Source organism: Chiloscyllium plagiosum, chromosome 39 (assembly GCF_004010195.1).
Source record: "Chiloscyllium plagiosum isolate BGI_BamShark_2017 chromosome 39, ASM401019v2, whole genome shotgun sequence".
In the NCBI taxonomy this organism is placed as follows: Eukaryota; Metazoa; Chordata; class Chondrichthyes; order Orectolobiformes; family Hemiscylliidae; genus Chiloscyllium; species Chiloscyllium plagiosum.
This window is the reverse complement of record NC_057748.1, coordinates 6,416,231-6,437,038: the sequence shown is the minus strand read 5'-3', so window position 1 is coordinate 6,437,038 and position 20,808 is coordinate 6,416,231. Positions and strand designations below refer to the sequence as shown.

Sequence of the window (20,808 nt, the reverse complement as noted above, 5' to 3'; positions counted from 1 at the left end):
CACTGAATGGAGCAGTGCATTGTTGAAGTGTAGAGATTAAATAAAGCAATAATTGTGGATTTGGGAGACTGTACACACGAAAGTTGCATCCTCATGCCAGGTGTTTTGTTGTGAATCATTCTGCTTGGGCTTGTTATGACATATTGCCGTGGCAGGTGGGATTTGAACCTGGAAGTTTTAACCCAAAGGTCATCGCGGGGATTCGCTAGCTAGCGGGTGTGATTGACCACCTAGGACATTCCACGTCACTGGTCAAAACCCAATATTAGGACACTACCACCATGACACAAGATCCTAAAACATGATCCTGGAGCTCTGGATTACTCGTGCAGTGACCTTAACATTCCATCAAAGCCTCCCCACTCCTTGTAACAACTTTGCTAACAATCAGAGCAACGCATCCTGAGGTTGGACCCCGGTGTTCGAATTGACCTCTTCAACTGATGATTTGAGCCTGCAACAAGTTTACTGCAACAATAATCACTATTTGGAAGAAGGAGCTGCAGAAATGGAGTCTCAAGTTTCAATAAGTTTGAATCAAAAAATGGTGTGGAAATTAATCATCTCACAGACAGAGTTGAGAAGGCTTGCACAACTTTTGATCCTAGTGGTCAGGTGAGCTGGAAGGAGTTCATTGTTCTGATAAGAGCTGGTTCAATTAGCAAAGCAGTGCATGTGCCCTTGAGGCACAGTGGTAGTAACCCTACCTCTGGGATAGAGGCCTGGGTTCAAATCCTACCTACTTTGGAAATATGTCTGAGCAAATTGATTTGAATATTTACAATCAGATCCTCCAGCAGTGCTGTTTCGGTGAATTTTGACTTACTGCAGACAGTGCGTTCAAAAACAAGGGTGGCTATTGTCCATGCTACCAAACAGGCTAAAATGACCAAATATATATTACCCATTTAATTCCGGACAGAAAGGATAAACAGAAGGAGACAGGTTCAAGCATGGCTTTCAAAGTAGATCATTAAACTGTTTTAAGTGTCATTCAAATTGTAACATTCAATTCTGCCCAGCAAGGCAAAAGTGATTACTGCAGATGCTAGAAATCAGAGTCTAGATTAGAGTGGTGCTGGAAAAACACAACAGGTCAGGCAGCTTCCGAGAAGCAGGAAAATCGATGTTTCAGGCAAAAGCCGTTCATCAGGAATGAATGATTCATTCCTGATGGAGGACCTTTGCCCGAAACGTTGATTTTCCTGCTCCTCAGAAGCTGCCTGACCTGCTGTGCTTTTCCAGCTCTACTCTAATCTAAATTCTGCCCAGCAGTTAGGGGAGGGGCTTTTTCAAGGCTTGTGATAGGTCAGTCAGGTCAATTTAGGAGTCACTGAAGAGGAATTCCAAAGCAGTCAGTGAAGATGTGAAAGAGGGATCACCGAAGCTTCCATGTTAAGAGTGTCGAAGTTAGCTTTGCTGTCGCGTGGGTCCCTAATCTACACTGATTTTGTGTCAGAGACTCAGTAAGGGATCGATAGCAATTGGAACCCTTTGTGCTGTTGGAAGTCAGGAGAAGTTCCGGAATTAATAGACTGCTAACCTGGCGAGTAAGAACTCAAAAGGAGTCATGAGCAGAAATGCTTCAGTGCAGTGAGGAGAGTGGGGGAGGTTAAAAAATCACAAGCTGTGTTTGTTTAATGCAGCGAAGTAAGATTGGACTATGGGAGAATAAACCGGGGGCATGTCTCCCTTGGTGAATCTAGCTGGCTGCGAAGAGCTGAGGTTATATCTGTAAGTGAGAACGGTAGCACAGTTTTATAGTTCAGGGTTAGGGTAGACCCAGGAAAGGAAGGTGATCAACCAGGATAGGAATAGTTGCTGAGGCAGTCCATGATGAAGCGGTTCTTTTGAGGGATACCAGACTGATAAAAGTGAAGGATATTAATACATTTGCTTTGCTATTAGCTGAAAAGGAGAAATTTGTAGGAGTACAGGGAAAAGCATGGGGAGCGACACTGGGTGAATTACCTACACAGAGGACCATCACAAAGTGCACTGTGCCCACTCTGATTCTAAGAATCATTGGAGATTGTAGGATATAAGAATTCACATTATTTGCACACCTATTTTTCCCGGACTGGTCATAATGAGTTAGAGAAGTCGTTAGACTGAGTAAAGTAGGTTTAAGGCAAAAAATTTTTGCTCAGGTTATTACGCTGATGGAACAAGTAAAATTCATCCATCTATGTCTCAGCCTGGTGCTTATAGCAGAAAAATGATCCAGAGGATTTGTGAAGCAGGTGAAACCATGGGGTCTAAGAAGTCTGTGTGACTATAGTCAGGAAATTGTTTGAAGGAACGGAGGAGAGTTAAATGTATTTAGCTGTCTCCATGTTGTTATTCTCATAGCTCTTGTATTTATCCTTGTGTACTGTGCATCACAAGGATGTAGAGATCAAAGTTAGAATTAGTATTATTAAATCCCTACAGTGCAGGAGAGGCCATTCAGCCAATCAAGTCTGCACCAACGCTCCAAAGACCATCCCACCCAGATCCAACCCCTACCTATAACCCCATATTTACTATAGCTAACCCACCCAGCCTGCACTTCCCTGGACACTATGGGCAATTTAGCATGGCCAATTCATCTAATCTGGACATCTTTGGACTGTGGGAGGAAACCGGAGCACCCAGTGGAAACCTACGCAGACACGGGGAGAATGCGCAAACTCCACACAGGCAGTCACTCAAAGCTGGAATCGAGCCTGGGTCCCTGGCTCTGTGAGGCCACAGTGCTAGCCACTGAGTCATCAGCGATGTGCTGTCCTCATGCTCGATAGTGAAATGTGCATATCAGTCCTCATGGCGCAAGTGCAACAAGTAAAGGCTGATTCAATCATGGAGTATAACCGGAGATGAGGTCTTGAGGTTCCATGATGGTGTCCTTACCTCTTTTATGAGGCTAGTAACAACATAGCAGTTAATGATCGTTTGAATGTGGATGCTGTTGGAATGGGAAGGAAGAACCTATAGTTGCTGTGGGGGGGAAGAGAGAGGGTGAGAGCCAAAGTGCAGGAGATGGGTCAGACATGGCTGAGGGCCCTGACCTGTCAATCACAGCGGTGGCCAATCTTTGGTTGAGGAAAAAGGTAGACATTTGAAATTTGACACAATGAAATGTGGAACTTATTCAAGGAACAGCTATTGTGGGTTCTTGATAAGTATATACCTATCAGTCAGGGAGGTAGTTGGCGAGAGAGGGAGCCAAGGTTTTTTTTAAGAAGTTGAAACTCCTGTCAAGAGAAAGAAGGAAAATTATGTGAGGATGAGGTGTGAAGGCTCAATCAGGGGACTTGTGAGGTATAAGTTAACCAGAAAAGATCTAAAGAGAGGGCTCAGAAGAGCCAGGAGGGGACATGAGAAGTTGTTGGCTGATAGGGATCAAGGAAAACCCTGAGACCTTCTGTAGGTATGTCAGGAATAAAAGAATGATTAGAGTAAAATTAGGGCCAATCAAAGACAGTAGTGGAAAGTTGTGTGTGGAATCTGAGGACATAGGGGAAACACTTAATGAATACTTTTTGTCAGTATTCACATTGGAAAAGGGTAATGTTAGTGAGAATATGAAAATACAGGCTACAAGATTTTATGGGACTGAGGTTGACAAAGAGGAGCTTTTAGCAATTTTGGAAGATCTTAAAATAGATAAGACCCCTGGATGGGATTTATTCTCGGATTCTCTGGGAAGCCAGGGAGGAGATTGCAGGGCCTTTGGCTTTGATCTTTATGTCATCATTGTCGACAGGAGTAGTGCCAGAAGACTGGAGGAGAGTAAATGTTGTTCCTCGTTTAAGAAGGGGAGTCGGGACAACCCTGGTCATTATAGGCCAGTGAGCCTTACTTTGGTTGTGGGTAAGGTGTTGGAAAGGTTATAGGAGATAGGATTTATAATCATCTGGAAAGGAATAATTTGGTTAGGGATAGTCAGGACGGTTTTGTGAAGGGTAGGTCATGCCTCACCAAACCTATTGAGTTCTTTGAGATGGTGACAAAATAGGTGGATGGAGGTTAAGTGGTTGATGTGGTGTATATGGACTTCAGTAAGGTATTTGATAAGGTTCCCCATGGTAGGCTATTGCACAAAATACAGAGTTTAGGGATTGAAGGTGATTTAGCGGTTTGGATCAGAATTTGACTAGCTGAAAGAAGACAGAGGGTGGTGGTTAATGGGAAATGTTCATCCTGGAGCTCAGTTACCAGTGGTGTGCTGCAGGGATCTGTTCTGGGGCCACTGCTGTTTGTCATTTTTATAAATGATCTGGATCTGGGCATAGAAGGATGGGTTAGTAAATTTGCAGATGACACTAAAGTAGGCAGAGTTGTGGATGTGCTTAAGGATGTTGTGGGTTACAGAGGGACATAGATAAGATGCAGAGCTGGGCTGAGAAGTGGCAAATGGAGTTTAATGTGGAAAAATGTGAGGTAGTTCACTTTAGAAGAAGTAACAAGAATGCAGAATACTGGACTCATGGTAAAATTCTTGACAGTGTGGAGGAATAGAGAGATCTCGGTGTCCAGGTGCATAAATCCCTGAAAGTTGCCACCCAGGTTGATAGGGTTGTTAAGAAGGCATATGGTGCATTGGTGCTTATTGGTAGGGGGATTGCATTTCAGAGCACACGAGGTCGTGCTTCAGCTGTACAAGACACTGCTAAGGCCACACCTGGAGTATTGCGTGCAGTTCTGGTCACCACAATTTAGGAAGGATGTGGAAGCTTTGGAAAGGGTTCAGAGGAGATTTACTAGGATGTTGCCTGGTATGGAAGGAAGGTCTTATGAGGAAAGGCTGATGGAACTGAGGCTGTTTCCATTGGACAGAAGAAGGTTGAGAGGTGACTTAATAAAGACATATAAGGTAATCAGAGGGTTAGATGGGGTGGACAGTGAGAGCCTTTTTCCTCAGATGGTGAAGGCTAACATGAGGGGACATAGCTTTAAATTGAGAGGTGATAGATTTAGGACAGATATCAGGGGTAGTTTCTTCAGTCAGAGTGTAGTCGAGATGTAGAATGGCCTGCCTGTAACAGTAGTAGACTCGCCAATATTAAGGGCATTTAAATGTGCATTGGACATACATATGGATAATAATGGAATGGTGTATGTTAGATGGGCATCAGATTAATTTCATAGGTCAGTGCAACATCGAGGGCCGAAGGGCCTGTACTGTGCGGTAACATTCTATGTTTCTATGGTTCTATTTCAAGCCCACTTGTCGAAGTTGGCACATCGGAATAGATGCGACAAGGATAGAGGAACTGGGGGAATGGAATAGAGTCTTTAGAGGGAGCAGTATGTGAGGATGTAGAGTCAAAGTAACTGTATGAATCAATTTATTTATAGTGTAGCGTATCCCAGAAATGGTAGCACAGATGTCGAGAAAGTGAGGGGAGGTGTCTGGGATAGATAGTCAGATAAGGGTAAGTGCAGGGTGGAACTTGAATGACTGATACTTCACATCCGAAAGCATGTCTCAAAACTGATGACTGTTTGATGGACTCATGTTAGGAAAACTTTCCAGCCTCATCTTTACAACATGATCATCCCAGAACCTTACCTGAGCTGTCAAAGCAGATACCATAGAGATAGAATGGGGCTTAACCCCAACATTTATATAGAATAGATATAGAATCCCTAGAATGTGGAAACAGGCCATTTAGCCCAGCAAGACCACACCGATCCTCCGAAGAGTAACCCACCCACACCTATTCTCCTACCCTATTACTCTACATTTATCCCTGACTAAAGCACCTAACCTACATATCCCTGGACACTGTAGGCAATTGCGCATGGACAATTCACCTAACTTGCACATTTTTGGATTGTGGGAGGAAACTGGGGCACCCAGAGGAAACCCACACAGATATGGGGAGAATGTGCAAATTCCACTTACCCTTATCTGACTATCTATCCCAGACTCCTCCCCTCTCTTTCTCGACATCTGTCGCCTGAGGCTGGAATCGAACCCAGGTCCCTGGCGCTGTGAGGCAGCAGTGCTAACCACTGAGTCACTGTGACACCCTACATGCCCAGCTGTAACTGAGCATAAGGGAGGAGTCCTTTGGAATGGAACATTAAGAGTCACTTTACTGTTCCTACTTGAATTGCCATCTCGCCTTCACTGATGAGAAGCATGTAGGAGCTATATGAATTCTGGTGGTCCAGCAGCAATAGAACTGCAGTGGGGCTGGAGTGGGGAAATCGCTGACCCAATCCCAACTGTCAGGCAGGACTGAGCTTTCTCCTTTGAGGGGATGAAAGGAAATGGATAGTCTTCTCACTCGTCATTGGGACATGAAGAACTTCCCTTCCTAGGACTCCACCCTGTTCCTCCTGTGAGAACGCCAGATTTGAAGAAAGGTCGCTGGACCCGAACTGTGAACAATGCTTTCTCTCCAAAGGTGTCGCTATACCTGCTGAGTTTCTCCAGCAACTTCTGCACTTGCCAACACAGCTTAGGCATTCTGTTAGGGGTTCCATCGTAGCCCTCCAAACCCCTTACCCCAGATTCCTGCCGTTTGATATCCCACATGACCATCATCACCATGTCCCACCTTCCCATGGCCAAATGGAAAGTGAACAGACCCTTTCTTATTCAACTGGGAGCTCTTTTCTGTCAACCAAGCCAACTTTCTTAATTCCCATTTACAACAATTAAACAAAAGGACCTTTTCAAATTAAAACATCAGATTTAATCCCAACCTGGGCAAGGTCCTAATGTTCTCATCAGTCAGCCACTGGTTTGAAACAAAGGACTGAAGTTTTGTGCTGGAAGGGAGCGTTGCTTCAGAAGGTCAATGATCCAAAGGTGACTCAAGAAGACTTATCGTCTCTCCCAAATAAAGCTGTTGAATCCCGGGGTCAGCTGTAAATTTCAAAGCTGAGTTCAACAGATTTTGTTGGAGGTGAGTGCCATTGTGGTAATGTCACTGGCCGAGTAATCCAGAATGAAACCAAAAACTGCAGATGGTTGAGATCTGGAACAAACACAGATGTAGAGTCGTTGGACAGCAACGCTAACTCTAGGCGAAAGTGAGGACTGCAGATGCTGCAGATCAGAGTCGAGAGTGTGGTGCTCGAAAAACCTAGCAGGTCAGGCAGCATCTGAGGAGCAGGAGAGTCGACGTTTCGGGCATAAGCACTTCATCAGGGAAAGCTAACTCTGCTAACGGACGCTGCCAGTTTCGCCTGCAATGTCTACTCATTTTGGAGGAATGGAGGTTAATGTTCTGGGGACACAGATTCTGAGCTGAGGAGGAATTTCTTCAGCCATAGGTTGGTGACTCTGTGGAACTCATTGCCACAAAAGGCCATGGAGGCCAAGTCACTGAGCGTGTGAAAGACAGAGATTGATAGATTGGTAAGGGGATCAGGTTACAGTGAAAAGGCAAGAGAGTGGGGTTGGGAAACATATCAGCCACAATTGAATGGTGGGACAGACTCAGTGGGCCGAATAGCCTCATTCTGCTTCTATATCTTACGATCATATCCCACCATTGCAGCTGGTTAAATTTGAATTCAACAAAAGAATTCTGGAATTAAAAGCTAATCTAATCATGTAAGAACCCATCTGGTTCATCAATGTCCTTCAGGGAAGGAAATCTGTTGTCTTTGCCTGGTCTATCCTTACCTAAATGCGACTCTGGACCCGCAGCAATGAGTTTGACTCTTAACTGCCATCTGAAATGGTCGAGAAAACTAATAGTTCAAAGGCATCTAGGGATGGGTGATAAATGCCAACCTTGACAGCAATGCCCACATCCCTTCCATAGCTGGAAAACAAGAGGGAGGCAAGGGTATTAAAGGATAATGAACCAAGTCCAACTGGTGGAGTTGTGGTGCAGATTAGCCATGATCTAATTGAACAAACTCGAGGAACTTATTGTCTTCCTACTATTCTTTGTGGTTTGACTTCTCATCACTGATGCTGGTGAGGTCAGACGTGCTATTCCTTGCAGTTCCCCTGCAAACTGCATTACCTGGAGGAAAGCAGAAGGTTATAGCTCAGTACCCTGCATGACGAAGCCTTTATTCTAAATCCTTCCACTGGCAGCTTTTGCTCTGATACCACACCATGCGGCGAATTCATGCATGAATAATTTATTCAGTGCTGGTTGGAGAGGCAATCTTTAAATGTTCCAGGCATCCAAGTGCGTACTTAGACCCTCAAGGATTCAACATGATCCTGTAGCAGGGGATTGTGATTAAGTGGATAACACCATCTAACAGATAGCACAAGTCCAATGGGCCAAATGGCCTGTGCTGTATGAGTGTCCGATTATTCCTAGTTGTCTGGGAAACTGGATCATGTGTGGAAGTTTATCTGCCTAATATTATATCTAAAATCTTTCAACATCCAACTCCATCCAAGGTTTTCATTTGGGAATAGATTCTGAGGAGGGTGTGTGTGTGTGTGTATATACTCTGCATTGAACAGTTCAGGAAATCAGATATTTGAAGCCGTAGGGGTGTTAGCACAAGTCAGCAGTGTGATGGGATATTCCCCACCTTGCCACTCCCCAAGTAGAGTTCCAACAGCACTGAAGGGGTTTGACACCACACAGCACAAAGGACCCACTTGATTGGCACCACATCCACCAGTTTCAACATATAGTCCCTTCGCCACTGACGCTTAGCGGCAGTAATGTATATTATTAAACTCACAGAAGCTTCGTTCAGTGTTTCATGAACGCTGCCTTTCCCTGCTTTCTCATTTTCAAAACAGACATCTGAATTGTGCAAAGGATGTTGCTCCTAACATGGCTAGAGGGTTCACTTAGCAAAGCTGCTTGTTCCAACCTGGAGAACGTGGACCTCATGTTTGCTCCAGTGGTGTGTGACATGGTTAAGAATTAACTACCCAAGTTTGATTTTTAAACTCCTCATTATTGTGTTCATTCTGCCAAATGCTCAAACTACAATGTTGTTATGACCTACAGGAAGCTCCATAATTGAAGATACAGGTCTATCCAATATGGTTTACATGGGATATGCCTTTGAGAATATGTTCCTCCACTTGTACCACAAATTCCTTTCCGATGACTGACTGCATTACATTCAAATTGAGCAGAGCCCTTTCCTATTCACTCACAGGACTACATTCCAATGGGCCCTATCCCCTTCCCATTCATCAACACTATTAGATTCCAATAAACCAAGACCCTTCTCATTCGTCCCCACTATTACAATCCAACAGACAAACACCCTTCCTAGTCACTAACCATATAGCTCAGTTAGCTGGACAGCTGGTTCACAATGTGAAGGGATGCCAACAGTGTGGGTTCAATTTCTACACCCTCTGAAGTTATTGTGAAGGACTCTTCTTCTTAACATCTCCTGTTGTAGGAAGTATGGTCACCCTCAGGTTAAATACCGCCAATCGTCTCTCTGCCTAATGAGAGAATAGCCCTATGATCTGGTAAGAGTATGGTGACTTTATCTTTACATTCACTAGACCAAACCCCTTCCCATTCACTCTCACTATTACAATCCAAAATGTCAAATCCTTTCCTGTTCCACCCACGTTATCACATTCCAATAGAGTCATAGAGTCATACAACACAGAAACAGACCCTTTGGTCCAACCAGTCCGTTCCAGACATAATCCCAAACTAAACTAGTGCCACATGCCTGCTTCTGGCTTGTATCCATTCAAACCTTTCCTAATCGTGTCCTTATCCAAATGTCTTTATAACACTGTAACTGTCACCGCATCCACCACTTCCTCAGGAAGATCATTCCACACATGAACCAACTTCTGTGTCAAAAATTAGCCCCTCATATCTTATTTAAGTCTCTCCCACCTCACCTTAAAAACGTGCCCCCAAGTCTTGAAATCCCCCATTCTCGGGAAAAGACACCTACAATTAACCCTATCTGTACCCCTCATTATTTTATAAACTTCTGTCAGGAACCCCTTCCTATTCACCCACATTATCACATTCCAATAGATTCAACCCCTTTCCATTCCCCCATATTGACTGACTTCTAATGGACCAAACCACTTCCCATTCACTCACACTTCTGTATTCCAATGGACTAAAACCCCTTCCTATTCACACACAGTGTTAAATTCCAGTGTACCAATTCTCTCTAACTGAGGAATTCTTAGCAACCAAGCCAAGTCCATCCATTACAACCTTTCTAACTCATAATCACCATTTGTGCTGGGTAGTAACTCACTGATCCTTTTCTGCACACAAAGCATTTTATCTCTCTCAATGCATAAATTTCTGATGGACTAAAGCTTTTACCATCACTTCAAACATATAAGAATTTCCAATCAAGACAAAGTCTTTGACTGCAAACATTCTGTACTTAACGACAGGTTTGTACAGTACAATGTAATCGATTCATTTCCAACTGGTGTTGAGAGGCAGCCTGATCATCCAGAAATTAAATTGTCAGCAGGAGTGTTCAGTTGCTTTTATTTAGATAGAGTTGCTGAATTAACGATTACGTGGGATGTGCTACAAGCATTTAGCATAGCTATTTTTATCTGCAGTTTCATGGAAGCCTTGATCCATCCTTAATCCTGATTAAAGCCTGGCATGTCTTTGTAGAGCAGTCTTGCTTTTATCACAATTGATTATTCTTGTCACAAATAACATCTATTCAGAGATCAGTTGAAACTAGTTATTTTCATGATGTTAATGGCACTTAAAAATGGGCTTTGTTTGCCTTCATCTGCTATACAATCCTGGCACTGTTGTACATTGCAAACACCTTCTGAGAAAACTGACTCCAATTCCCAGCGGCCTGTGGAAAAGATACATCAGGGGGCAGTGGGGGAATGTATTAGGCGAGGCCTTTAAAATTATCGAAGGCTGAGAAATAGATATTTCCATTCCTAGTGGAGATCCGAGCTAGGAATCGCAAATATAAGACAGTCTTTCATAAATTAGAGTCATAGAGTCATAGAGATGTACAGCACAGAAACAGAACCTTCAGTCCAACCTGTCCACGCCGACCGGATATCCCAACCCAATCTAGTCCCACCTGCCAGCACCCGGCCCATATCCCGCCAAACCCTTCCCATTCATATACCCATCCAAATGCCTCTTAAATTTGCAATTGTACCAGCCTCCACCACTTCCTCTGGCAGCTCATTCCACACACGTACCACCCTCTGCGTGAAAAAGTTTCCCCGTAGGTCTCTTTTATATATTTCCCCTCTCACCCTAAACCTATGCCCTCTAGTTCTGGACTCCCTGACCCCAAGGAAAAGACTTTGCCTATTTACCCTATCCATGTCCCTCATAATTTTGTAAACCTCTATAAGGTCACCCCTCAGCCTCCGACGCTCCAGGGAAAACAGCCCCAGCCTGTCAGCCTCTCCCTACAGCTCAAATCCTCCTACCCTGGCAATGTCTTTGTAAATCTTTTCTGAACCCTTTCAAGTTTCACAACATCTTTCCGATAGGAAGGAGACCAGAATTGCACGCGTAGGGAATACTGGATAAATCAGATGCCAGACCATAAGGTTTATTTTTGCAGTTGGCTTACTGTTGTGGTCAGTTACTCATCTATTCACAAGAGATTGATCATGTATTTTTAGCAAAAGAACATCCAAATTAATTGCACAGAAACAAAGAAAAAACAAATGATATTATGATATATTTGAAACCGTTTTTATTACAAATATCAGAAATAAAAATGCAATCTTTTTACCCTCAATCCTACAAATTTGGGAATGTCAGAGAAGGGTCACCGTTTTCCACTTTAAGGTTTCTTGTTCAATGGTTATGGCTGCACTTGCTGTTTTTCCAGCAAATCTCTATATGCAGTCAATACTGCCTTCCTATGTTAATGTTTCTTTCATGAGATCCTTAAACAACTTGCTAACAAAGGTCACTTATTTCTTAACGTGGGCTCATAGAATAGAATTGAGAGTGTGGTGCTGGAAAAGCACAGCAGGTCAGGCAGCATCTGAGGAGCAGGAGAAACCACATTTCGGACAAAAGCCCTTCATCAGGAATGGCCTGATCAGGAATTCATGAAGAAGGGCTTTTGTCCAAAACATCAATTCTCCTGCTTCTCGGATGCTGCCTGACCTGCTGTGCTTTTCCAACACCACAGTCTTGACTCTAATCTCAAGCATCTGCAGTTCTCACTTTCACCTCATAGAATAGAATCCCTACAGTGCAGAAGCAGGCCATTCAGCCCATCTGGTCACACCAACCATCCAAAGAGCATCCCACCCCATCCCCATAACCTTGCATTTCCCATGGCTAATTCACCTAACCTATCCATCCCTGGACACTATGGGACAATTTCCTATGGTCAATCCACCTGACCTGCACATCTTTGGGCTCTGAGAGGAAACGAGAGCACCCAAAGGAAACTCACGCAGACACGGGGAGAATGTGCAAACTCCACACATTCAGTTGCCTGAGGGTTGGATCGAACCCAGGTCCCTGACCCTGTGAGGTAGCGGTGTTAACCACTGAGCCACCGCGCCACCCTGGAGGTCTTCTTCCACAGTTTGCCATTTCTGGAATTTTTCTGTTAATGTCTGTTAAGCCACTCAGGACTTCCCCTTAGCCTAAAGTGCAATGGAGACTGCTCAGCTTACAGTTTCTTTGACGTCATTGACTTGTTCTCTCCGACAGACAACTGAGCTTCCACTTACCTTCTAGATAGTTCTTTTTTCTTTCTAAAGAAAACCTTTCTTTGAATTCCTTGTCATTGGACAGCTTGATATTGTGAACTTTGTTAAAAAACAAGAGACGTGCTGACCAAGCTTTTCACCTTCCACTCATCAGGATTGAAGCAAGAATGCCAAATTTCAAAATAAATGTTAATTCCTTTGAAATTTGGTATTCTTGCATCTGTCCTGATGCATGCAAGATGCAAAGTTTTGTCAGTGTACTTTTCTTTTTGCAGCGTTGTTTATTTTTGTTAAAGTACTTTACTGACCTTCAAAGATTTATGCACATGAGCTCTCGGGTTCTCTTTGTTCCCAGGAGAATCATTGAAGATTCCTTCTGTACCTGTAATGTTCCTGTTCCAATTTTTCCTAGGATGCTAACTCCCCTGTTTTTCCTTTTGACAACACAGAATCCTAGAGAAGCGGCAGAATGTCGGGGAGACGATCGAGTTGACTGAAGATGGTCGAGCGATCGGAGTGGCAGAGAAAAGGAAGCCCATTGTGGACTGCACGTGCTTCGGGCTGCCAAAGCGCTATGTCATCGCCATAATGAGTGGCCTGGGCTTCTGCATCTCCTTTGGGATCCGCTGTAATCTGGGGGTAGCCATCGTAAGCATGGTCAACAACAACACAGTCTACAGCAATGGGAAACTCATCATGGAGGTAGGAGGAAGAACTCTGAAGAAGGGTCATGCCTGCACTTGAAACGCCAACTCTGTTTCTCTCTCTCTCTCCACAGATGCTGCCAGACCTGCTGAGTTTCTCCAGCATTCTCTACATTTGTTTCAGATTTCCAGCATCTGTAGGATTTTGTCTTTACTAGAACCAGAAAAGAGATGGCAGCAGTAACAATAACAGTTGTGTTTATAGAGTGCCTTGACCTTAGCTAAAAACACTTCATGGAATATCACTGTTGTGGTACGTATGCCACACTCAGAATCATAGAGTCATAGTGTTGTACAGCAGAGAAACAGACCCTTCTTCCATGCTGAACAGATATCCTAACCTAATCTAGTCCCATTTACCAGCACTTGGCCCATATCTCTCCAAACCCTTCCTATTCATATACCCATCCAAATGCCTCTTAAATGTGCAATTGTACCAGCCTCCACCACTTCCTCTGGCAGCTCATTCCATACATGCACCACCCTCTGTGTGAAAAAGTTGCCCCTAAGGTCCCTTTTAAATCTTTCCCCTCTCACCTTAAGCCTGTGCCACCTAGTTTTGGATTCCCTAGGAAAAAGACCTTGGCTCTTCACTTTATCCGCACCCCTCAACTATTCTTTCTTCTTCATGCGTTTGTGCCCGAGTGCTCTCAATACATAAATTTCTAATCCAATCTGGTGTAGTGTGTTCTAACTCACCCCACACTGTAGTATTTATACCCAGTGATGTGCAACTTTGTGACATCACCACAAGGTTGCTGTAGGGTGTTAAAGCCTTTGCATAACAGATTTAATAAAAGGAGTAAAGGGTGTTACTTAAATAAACAGTCTGTCAATAAAGGTGACTGACAAAGGAATCAGAGGAATAGATGGAGAAAATATTTATTTTATGCAGTGCATTGATTGAAGAAGGATGTATAATAACAATCTAACCCATTTCCTTTCTTTTCCAGAAAGCTAGATTTAACTGGGATCCGGAGACGGTGGGAATGATTCACGGATCCTTCTTCTGGGGGTATATTGTTACGCAAATTCCAGGAGGCTACATATCCCAGAAATTTGCTGCCAACAGGTAGGGAACATTTCCAAAAAATTGGAAATTGATCATTGGATCAATGGTGAAAACTTGCAAACTACAAATTGACATGCAAAATATATAAGCTATGATGTTTGAAGAAAAAGGCTATATTGTACAATTGCAACATTTAAAAGGCATCTGAATGGTTATATGAGTAGGAAGGGTTTAGAAAGATATGGGCCACATGCTGGCTAATGGGAATGGATTTATTTAGGATATCTGGTCAGCATGGACAAGTTGGACTGAAGGGTCTGTTTACATGCTGTACATCTCTGTGACTCCATGAATCTATAAGGGATGTAAGTATCACTGGCAAGGCTGGGATTAGCTACCTAACTCTAATTGCCCTTCCCTGAGTAACTTGCTAAATCATTTCAGAGGACAGCAAATTGGTACCCCTTTATTCTGACACTGGTTGTAGACTCTCTGGTGAAGGGAAGCATCCTCTCAGTTTTTGCCCCTTAAGATCCTCTTTTTTCAATGAGATCACCTCACATCTTTTAAACACCATTGAATAGAGTTGGGACTCAGTCTGGAGTCCCATGTGGGTCAGACCAGGTAAGGGTGGCAAAATTCTTTCCTGAAATGAGATTAGTGAATCTGATGGGTTTTTAACAACAATAGACAATGGCTGACATGATGACTATTCAATTCCCAGTCTTATTAACTGAGTTTAAAGATTCTAATCCATGATCCCAGAGCATTACTATGCTCTGGGATTACTAACCCAGAGATATTACCACTGCACAGCCACCTCTTGACTCATTGTTGGAAAACGAGAGAGATCAGAAATCTTTCTGATTTCGAGAGATGAAGAGGGAAAAGGGAACATTTTGGCAGAATCTGATTATTGTTATAAAGAAATCAGAGCTGAATAGTCACGGTAAAGAAAGCATTCTTTGGAAAAATATTATTCCTTTGGAGACAATTCAGAGAAGATTCACTCGTACGATCCCTAATATCAAGGGATGATATTCTGAGCAAAGATTGAACAAATCAGGGCTTTACTTATTGGAGTTTAGAAGAATAACAGCTGATCTCATTGAAACCTATTGGATTCTTACGGGTCTTGACAGGATAAATGCTGAGAGGACGTTTCACACCACAGGGTATAGTCTCTAAATAAAGGAGCTCCGATTTAAGACTGAGATGAGGAGGAATTTCTTCTCTGAGAGGGTTGTGAATCTTTGGAAGTCCTTGCCACAGAGAGCTTGGGGGCAGAGTCCTTGTACATATTTAAGGCGAGGGAGATAGATTCTTGATCGGTCAGAGAATTAAGATTTTCGGGGAGAGGGCAGAAAAGCAGACATGAGGAATGTTGGATCAGCCATGATCCTATTGAATGATGAGCAGAATCAAAGGGCTGAGTGGCCTTCTCATTCCTATTTCTTATGATCGTAATCTCTTAGTAGGAAAATAAACATATTATTGGAATGGGAAGGGATTGCAAGAAAAAATGATCAAGAACTGTAATTTTAAGTGTCTTGTTGTGTCAACAAAATGAGCTCTGGTGAAATGTGGCTCCGGGATAGGGTATAGTGGATCAGTGGGAGAGAGCACAAGATGAATAGAAAAGATCTCAGAATGGTGGAGATGGGATGAATCGTGGTGAATATCATCAAGAAATAGCAACAAGGTTGGATTGACCATCATCTGAGGTATGAGAGCTTGCTGAAAGAGGTAATTGAGGAAAAATGGAAGGAGAACGGATTTCAAGATTTGGGGGCATGTTTTTAAGGTGAGAGGAGAGCAATTTAAAAACACCTGAGGGACAAATCTTTTACACAATTCAAATGTGGAATGAACTTCCTAAGTAAGTGGTGGATGCGGGCACAGCTACAATGTTTAAAAGATACTTAGATAATGAATTGGAAAGGTTTGTAGGAATATGGGCCAGGAGCAGGTAGGTGGGGCTAGTTTAGTTTGGGATTATGGTCATCATGGATTAGTGGAACCAAAAGGTCTGTTCCTGTGCTGTATGACTCAATGAGAAAGAGACTGGACTGAGCTTGTATCCACAGAAATTTAGAAGAGACAATGGATTGAAACACATAAGATGCATTTGCTTGAACATAGCATCTATTCCAGACTTGCTGGAACCAATTTTCATGTATTGGCCTTGTTAAAAGACAACTTGAGAGGGTTGTTGTGGAAATAATGTTTCCCCTTGTGGGAGAATCTAGAACTAAGTTTAAAAGTAAGGGGTCATCCATTTAAGATAGAGTTAGGAGAATGTTTTTCTCAGAGGGCCTTAAGTCTTTGGAACGCTCTTCCTCAAAAAGCAGTGAAATGAGAGTTTTTGACTATGTTCAAGGTGGAAGTAGATAGATTATTGATTAGCAAGTGGAAGGTGAAGGGGGGGGGGTGCTAAAAGGTTATTTGGGGGTAGGTAGGATGCTGTAATATTCAGAGCAGCCATGATCTCATTGAATGGATGAGTAGGCTCGAGGGTTTGAGTGCCCTACTCCTGTTCCTCATTCATATGTTTTTAAATAGAATGATATTACATTAAACATCCTGAAATTGAAAATGGAAGGTTCCTACAAGCAACTGAACAGGAAAGCTCAAGACTGTAAGTTATGGAGAGATAAACAAAGGACTAGCCCTTGTGAAGATTATCAATACTATTTGACAGGCATCTCTGAAATGGGTGATGGGTCCTTCAAGAATGGCATTAAAACAGTTGATGGAAAGTAAATTGAGCATAGACCTTCTTTCCCAACCCTGCTTTCTGCAGAGCTTTAAATCCGACCTGTATTTACCCATAATAAACAAATTCAGTCGCCCAATGAGGAAACATAGGATCTGTTCTGACATGGAGACAAGCAGTCAAACTAATGCAGCCTTTCTACTTTTGTATTTGTAATATAGTAAAATTAAACTGTCGAAGAAACCCAACAATTACTCCAATGATCCCTAACCAGACTTTTGAATAAACAATCCCAGACTTTGGGAATAATGAATTCCAGACACTAGTTGTGTATCTCAAGTGAAACTCTTAACTATTTATTAAATACCCAATAACCTTAGCAGGGGCAAAAATAAACAACCAGGTATACTGATTTGTGTCCATGCTTTAAATCCAAAACATTTGTTTTCAGTCCCCATTCTCACAAACAACAGACTACCAGACAAACACAGTTAAGGAGTAAATACGAGGAAGTAGCAAAGCTGGCCAGGTTTTTAATTGGCTGGCTTTCATTATGAGTTCATTCACAGGCATCCCACCATTTTTGGGATGTGGCTGTCACTGGCCAGGCCAACATTTATTGCCCATTCCTAATTATCCAGAGGGCACTTAAGTGTCAACCACAATGCTGTGGTCTGGAGTCATGTTTAGGCCAGACCAGATAAGGATGACAGATTCCTTCCCAAAAGGATATTAGTGAACCAGACGGGTTTTTCTGACATTCAACAATACTTTTCATGGACATCATCAGACTCCTAATTCCAAATATTTATTAAATTGAAATTGCATCATCTGCCATGGCAGAATTCAAACCTGGAATCCTCGAACATGGCCAGGATCTTTGAATTAATAAGCTAGTGATAACATCACTAGGCCATCATCACCCCTGGAGAACGTTTATCCCCCTCAAGTGCCCATCCAATTTCCTTTTGAAATCATTGATCACTTCACGCTTCCACCGAACTCTCTGGGCAGCAAGTTCTAGACCATTGCCACTCACTGCGTAAAGGATCTCCTCTTCACATTCCCCCTTCCATCTCTCACCCCAGAACCTGAAATCTGTGTCCCCCAACCTCAGCTGTGTGAGGACAAAACATCCCCTAGTTTGCCCACTTCAGCTAAAGACCCAAAACATTTTGGATTTAGTTGTTGGCTTATGACCTTTCCGAGGTGGTTTTCCAACACCCTGAAAACTCAAGTCCCACTCACCAAGCCCCACACCATTCGCCAGTCATGTGTAAATGCCCCCTGATTCTGATACAACGGCCTTTACCTGTAAGACATTGGCTCTAACGCGATGGGACTCAGCCAAGAAGCTGTTATGGTTGAATGGTCTGCCACTAGCATTTACTGTATGCTCAGGAATAATGGGCAAAGTTCCAGAGTGATGCCAGGGCACCTGTTACTTGGCAAGAGTCAGTGCTCAAAGTAGAAGAGAAGGGCAAGAAAAAAGCAAAGTCGTGGTGAGGTAAATTAGCACCATAAAAGCACGAGATATAGGTCATTTTGGCATCAGCAAAATCTCTGCAAATGCAAATGTCGGGATAATTTTCAGCCCTCTTTCCCTTAGAGAGATGGAATTACGCATTGAATGAATGATTTAATGTTCTGTTTTCTGCTGATGCAATGACCTGCAGAGCAACTCATGGTAAGATTAATTAACAGAGTTGGAAGCGTGGTGCCAAGGGATTGGCCCCTTGCCCAGGCATGGAGCGCACCAAGCTGCCAGCCTTTCAGACTGTCTGACGATTTTCCTTTCGCTATGAACTTGATGTTGCTGCCACTTCAACAAAGAGCATTCCAGCTCCTCACAGAACCCCATCCGCTTCCTGGGTCTCTTGTGATATCCCCTACCCTGAATCTCAACTTCAGAAGAGTTCCCATCACTAGTGCACTTGCGGGGAAATGCATCACAGTGTTAGCTGTGGCTCAATGAATAACAGTGTCATCTCTGAGCCAGAAAATGTCAGTTCAATTCCCATTTCTGAGGCTCGCAGGCAAATACCTAAGCAGGCGTGCCCTTTGCAGTTTTGATAGGGTGCTACAGGGCTTGTCTTTCAGATGAGACATTAAATCATCAAAGTCCAGCTACCCCTCTGAGGTAAACATAAAGACGTGGTACCAACCCCAATGTTATAGCCAATATTTATTCCTCCACCAATGTACACTAAAAACACAAGTTTACCTGTTCATTATCACATTCACAGGTTCATATAATCCCTACAGTGCAGATAGAGGCAGTTTGGCCCATCAACTCTGTACCAATTCTCCAAAGGGCATCCCACTCAGACTCATCCTATCCCTGCAACCCCATATTTACTGTGACCAATCCACCTAACCTGCACATTCCTCAATGTTAATGGGCAATTTAGCATGGTCAGTCCACGTAACCTCCACATCTTTGGGCAGTGGGAAATTCCTTTAACAGAGTTTGCTGTGTGCAAATTGGTTGCCATGTGTCCTCATTGTGATTACTCTTCCAAAATGCTTCATGTTATAACATGTTGGGTCTTCCTACAGACTCAGTTCAGATTTCCAGGTTACTGTTGAACAACATCTAGTAAGGAAGGGTTTGGAGGGATATGGGCCGGCTGCTGGCAGGTGGAACTAGGTTGGGTTGGGATATCTGACCGGCATGGACAGGTTGGACCAAAGGGTCTGTTTCCATGCTGTACATCTCTATGACTCTATTAACAACACTGTACATCATGGGAAGGCTACAGAGTAGCACAATCTGAATTGTCAAGGACCAGCCTTTTAGTAGAATACCAACACATGACAACTAATGTCACAGTGACGTCCTGCTTATCACAAACATCTCTATATATCATTGATCTCTATCTTTACACTTTATTGGCTGTGAGGGAAAGTCCAGGAATTTTTTTTGAATACAAATCTCTTTTATTTTGCATAGCAGCCACTCAATCCTCGTTAGAAATATCTGTTTAAAGAATATAATCGAGGGCAAGGAAATGCTAGTTTATTTCCATAGAGTCATACAGCAAGGAAAGAGACCCTTCAGTCCAAACATCATGTCAAACATAATTCCAAATGAAACTAGTCTCACCTGCCTGCTCCTGGTCCAAATCCCGCCAAACCTTCCCTCTTCATATACTTATCCAAGTGTTTTCTTAAACATTGTCATCCACCACTTCTTCGGGAAGTTCATTCCACACACGAACCACCATTTGCATAAAGGATTTGCCCCTCGTGTATTTTTAAAATCTTTCTCCCCTTGCCTTAAAAAATATGCCCCCGAGTGTTGAAATCTCCCATCCTATGGAAAAGACACCTGCCATTCACCTTATCTATACCCCTCATTATTTTATAAACCTCTGTAAGGTCACCTGTCAACCTCCTACACTCCAGTGAGAAAAGAGATAAATATCCTCAGCAACATTTTGATATTTTATCCAACTTTAATGCACTCTCCCTTGGAAAAGGCTGAAAGTGAACCTCAGAAGCTGGTAGAAGGTACAGGAAAGGTTACCAGTAATTTTAATATCACAATAAACATGCAAATTGATTTGGTAATAATGAGCTGCTTTTAGTTTGAGCCCCTTCTAGAACATCTCACAAAATTATAGAGTGCTCTCCTTCTGTGCTGTGACCATTTAACACATTATGTCCATGTGTAAAGGTGCAGGGAGCAAAAGTGTCAATCCTCTGCCTTTTCCCTGTAATCCTGTACAGTCTTCTGTTTCAGATAATAATCAGTCAGCCCCGC

The 20,808-nt window shown here is 43.0% G+C and overlaps 1 protein-coding gene across 1 annotated transcript in view; it reads left to right on the top strand.

Annotated features, from left to right (window-relative positions):
* LOC122542181 (vesicular glutamate transporter 1) overlaps positions 1–20,808 on the top strand; it is a 71,510-nt gene that overhangs the window by 15,220 nt on the left and 35,482 nt on the right. Inside the window, exons 2-3 of the mRNA XM_043679623.1 lie at positions 13,060–13,312; positions 14,268–14,386. Of these exons, the coding sequence (XP_043535558.1) occupies positions 13,060–13,312; positions 14,268–14,386 (372 nt within the window). The remainder of the gene's footprint in view (positions 1–13,059; positions 13,313–14,267; positions 14,387–20,808) is intronic.